Raw genomic sequence first — 4,904 nt, forward strand, 5'->3', positions numbered from 1 at the left:
CCCCCTGCCATTTACATATTGTGAAATAAAAGTGTCCACTCTAGGGAGTGAGGCTGGGCGTATGTACAGTAGACAGGAAGTGGTGGGGTACTTGTCCTGATATAATTTTACTGATTTAAATTTACACCTTAGATTATAAAGAGAAAAATTTCTCCCCTGCATAAACAGGGTTTAGATACCTGTACAATCCATTACCATAACATTTGAGCAATTCACAACCTTTAGACTATATATCCTCAAACCAACCCTCCTGTGCAATAGGAAATTATCACTGAAAAACTCAAAGACTCTACAAAAAGCCTATGGATGAACAGGGAATTGAATGGAAGTTTTCAGTGCCAGACTAGAGGAACCATCCATCTCTTTTTAGGAAGTTAAGTAGCAGCAGATATAATTACACTGGAGAGCATCAGCACCACAAAAGCTGAGTTCAATGAAAATGTAGTTTCATTAACAGACATATATATTAAATCATAGAAAGTTATGGTTGGAAGGGATCTCAGGAGGTCATCTAGTCTAACCCCCTGCTTAAAGCAGCATCACCCCCAACTGGATCATCCCAGCCAAGGCTTTGTCTAGCTGGGTTTTAAAAACCTCCAAGGATGGAGATTCCACAACCTCTCTGGGTAACCTGTTCCAGTGTTTTACTCCTCCTAGTAAGAAAATTCTTGCTAACATTTAACCTAAACTTCCCTTTGCTGCAACTTGAGACCATTGCTCTTTGTTCTGTAATAACAGACACCGTTCACCCAAACCGGAGTCCTGAAAAGTACATTAGCCATGCACTGATTCTCCAGCTGACTATAGAATCTTCAAGCCAACTTCTGTCAGCTGAGATGTTTTATTTGTTCATTCATCTATTCATTGTTTCATCTTTAATTTTGCCCTAGAAAGCCATGGCATTTTTTGATTGGTAAAATTGTACTTTTAAAAAAAAACAGCTTTTCCTTGCATTAATGAACTAAGAAACAACACAAAAAACCTCATCTATGTTTTATGAGAATGAGCTCATGTTAAAAAAAAAAAAAGCCATTCTTATTAATAAGAAAAAGCCTTAGTGAGGGATCTTTCTCTACCCCTATTAAATGCACTTTTTTCCCCTCACCAGACAGTATTCTCAAATCTTTCTGTAAAGAAATATTAATAATATCAAAGAGAAATGACAGGTTCAGCCTAAGTCTTTTGACAGAATTCAATATATACAAATATGCAAATGAAGGGTGCAGTATTTCAGTTTCTCAGGAAAAAGGAACACAGAGCCTTATTTATACATTCTCTCTCAGTAGCAAATAGGGGGCTGTAAGCTGAAAGATAGTATTATTGACATTAGATATACAACATATTATATATACCCATATACATACTTTACTTCAGTTGAATAAAAAAACCAGATAACAGAAAACAACCGCTTATGCCTCAAATGTAGCAAAAACTTATTCAACAAGTGCAAACCTCAATTTTATGTAGTGGATAACGTAAGACAACAACTATACCTGCAAGTATGCAGGGAAGGTTTCTTCAAGTTTATTTTTCTTTTTCCTGTAACGCTTTTTTGTTTTCTCAGTATTTTCAGAGACTGCGGTAGACTCATCAACTGGTGTGTCCGGCAGCTGTTCTGTCCAACCTAAGGAAAACATTCATGCCTGAATATATTAACATTCTCTCCCAGGGGCATGGTGGAAGACTGACAAAATTGTCTTGTTATGGATCCTAATGTATAGCTCGATTCTTGCTCCATACTTGTGTTGAAAGCCATCCCCCCATCAACCCAGGTGCACTTGGTCATTTGGGTTAGGGTTGTCAGAGGTACCTAAGAGGATACACGATGCATCACTCCCTTGCATGCCATCTGCCCCCTCTACACATTTGAAATTTGTCATTTAAAATGAGCTATATGTACACTGCAGACTCATTGTTATTAGAGCAGAACTGTTCTTTAAAAAGATCTGTGTGAAAATAACATAGGATTATATGGAAGTAGGACTGGAAGGGCCCTCACAAGTTCATCTGGGCCAGCCCCCTGCTCAAGACAGGATCATCCCCGGCTAAACTATCCCAGCCAAGGGTTCGTCTAACCTGCTTCTGAAAGTTTCCAAGGATGGAGAGTCCACAACTTTTCAAATTAGCTTGTTCCAATCCCTGACCACCCTTATAGTCAGAAAGCTCCTCCTAACTTCCAGCCTCAATTTCCCCTGCTACAGCTTACCGCTGTTGCTCCCAGTCCTGTCCTCTACAGCCACAGAGAAGAGCCAATCTCCATCTTCTCTATAATCGCCCTTTGAGTATTTGAAGACTGCTATCAGACTCCCCTTCTGTCTTCTCATCCAGACTAAACAACCCAAGTTCTTTTAGCTTTTCTCCATAAGTCTCATTTCCCAGGCCCCTGATCATTTTTGGTGCTCTGCACTGCACTCTTTCCTAACTGTCCACATCCTTCTTGAAGTGTGGGGCCCAAAACTTGACTCCAGGTGAGGTCTCATTAGCGCTGAATGGAACAGAAGAATCAGATTCATTGAGAAGCAGGGTTGGAAGGGGCCTCCATAGGTCATTTATTCAACCACCTGCCTGAGGCAAGATCATTCCTATCCAAGCCATCTTATACAAATACACTGTCTCGCATTTTAGCAAAACTATACAGTCAAATCTGACACAACACAAGACATGAGCAAATCAAGGGAAGTGATTCACAAGTCACACTCCTGTTTATACAACCCAGCATGCTGTTGGCTTCTTTTTGGAACAAGTGCACACTGTCGACTCAGATTCAGCTTACGGTCCAGCATAACTCCCAGGTCCTTCTCTTTAGTACTGGAACCTGGGTACTAATTCCCCACTCTGTATTTTTTAATACAACTATTCCATCCCAAGTGCAGAACTTTACACTTGTTCAATCAATGAACCTCACTCATCGATTGTGGATCATTTCTCCAGTCCATAGAGGTCACTTTGGATCCTAGCCCTATCCTTTGGGGTAATTCTTCGTTTTTCAGTTTCCATAACAAATTTATTCCACTTGGAAGTTTTAAAAGTTGAGAAGTGACAATCTGTTAATACTGAATAAAGGCAGAAAAGAATCAAGCTCCCCTAGTCACTCTAGTTCAGTAGCGCTAACACAGAGAGCAGTAAAATAACTGAATTCTGACCTGGAATAGATGGGGGGAACAGAAGTGTTTCATAAAAAGGTGCTCAACACTTTCTGAATCATTGCATCAAAATTACTGTACACAGATCTATGCTTTTAGAATGCTCTTAGACAAATCCTTACCCACGTACTAGAGTGGTTCTGCTCTACTACATTCAGGGGTAGAGGTCTCCTCTGCTCCCCCTCCACGTGATTTATTGATATAACAGAAAGTACCACTGTCTTCCTTCTCTAGGCGATGAAACATTGGGAATCTGGTCGAGATGATTTCCTAAGCACTTTTTCTCTTCTTTTTATTTAAGACTAAGACAGAATTATTCCTGTAATCTATGCCACTTAATTTTTTCAAATACTACAATAGATCTGTGCTGAAGTCTTTGCTAAAAGTACACAAAAGCCCTTGAAAAATAACAAAGTATTTATTGAATAAGTCATTCTAAAGTGGCAATAATTGTTTTTGTAACAAACAAATAAAAGACTTTTCTGCAAAACACTGTGGTATGACAAATCATCCATTCAACAGTTTATTGAGACTGACAAGTGAAGCCACTTCATGCAAGCGCAATACTTAAAAAAAAAAAAATAATAATAATAATAAAAAACCTAACCTAATTACAGTAAGCTACTTGGGAAAGTCAATACACATTCTGCATTGTTAGGTAACAAAATGCATTATACCATACTGTAGAAGAACCATTATCAAAACTTTAGCCAGACTCCTGTAGTTATACCTTGGAGCTGCTGTTCGCAGTTTGTAGACTACTATTATGAATTCTGAACTGTTAAGATAATGCACACGAGGTTGCCCCAAAAGTCAGTAACTAGGAAAAACTGTAGGTGTCAGCTTGACAGTCAAGGAACGGACCAAAACATTATTCCATTCATTGTCCCCTCTTTATATATTCTTTCCCACAAAACTTCTGTTTTTAGAGCCACAAAAGAATAGGACTGAAAGGGACCTCAAGAAGTCATCTAGTCCAGTGGTTTTCCAGTCTTTTTTGACTCAAGGCACTCCTCCAAAAATACCACCTCTTATCTTTAATTTTTGTTTGTCAGGGTTTTTTTTTTTGACTACAGAAAAATAATAGAACAATTCTTATATTGCAAAGAACTCAAAGACCACAGCAGGTCAGATGTGTTTCTACTACTATGGACTCTTATTCATAATCTCTGAGTTTATCTTGTGAATCAGGTGTAGGTGCTGGACACCTAACAACGCTAATACTGTGCTGTACCATGTGGCAGCCTTAAAAGGATCTCACGGCATCCTAGGATACTGTGGCATCCTGGTTGAGAATCACTGATCTGGTCCAACCCCTTACCTATGGCAAGATCATCTCAGTGTAAACTTCCCTAGGCAGAGGCTGTTCAACCTGCCAGTGACAGATTTCACAGCCTCTCTAGGTAATCTGTCCTAGCTCTTAACCACCCCCAGAATTAGGAAATTAATCCTAATATGGAATCTAAAAGTGTCTTGTTGAAATTTAAACCTATTACTATTTGTCCTGTTCCCTGTGGACACAGAGAAAAATTGATCAATATAACCTTTTTAACAGCCTTTTTTGTATTTGAAGACTTATCAAACTTCCCCCTCAGTTCTCTCATTTCTACACTAAATTCCATTTCTTTCCACCTTTCCTTAAAATGCCATATTTTCTATGTCTCTAATAGTTTGCTGTTCCTCTCTAAACTCTCTCCAGTTTGTTCACATCTTTCTTAAGGCATGATGCCCAAAACTGGACACAGTACCAAGGACCCACCA

The 4,904-nt window shown here is 39.0% G+C and overlaps 1 protein-coding gene across 6 annotated transcripts in view; it reads right to left on the bottom strand.

The window, feature by feature from the left end:
• Positions 1–4,904, bottom strand: part of KMT2C (lysine methyltransferase 2C) — a 246,640-nt gene that overhangs the window by 102,897 nt on the left and 138,839 nt on the right. For all 6 annotated transcript variants that reach the window (XM_019508137.1, XM_019508136.1, XM_019508134.1 and 3 more), the window contains one exon: positions 1,494–1,624. In XM_019508137.1, coding sequence (XP_019363682.1) covers positions 1,494–1,624 — 131 coding nt within the window. The remainder of the gene's footprint in view (positions 1–1,493; positions 1,625–4,904) is intronic.

Source organism: Gavialis gangeticus, unplaced genomic scaffold (genome assembly GCF_001723915.1).
Source record: "Gavialis gangeticus isolate Ggan-Ray unplaced genomic scaffold, GavGan_comp1, whole genome shotgun sequence".
NCBI lineage: Eukaryota > Metazoa > Chordata > Crocodylia > Gavialidae > Gavialis > Gavialis gangeticus.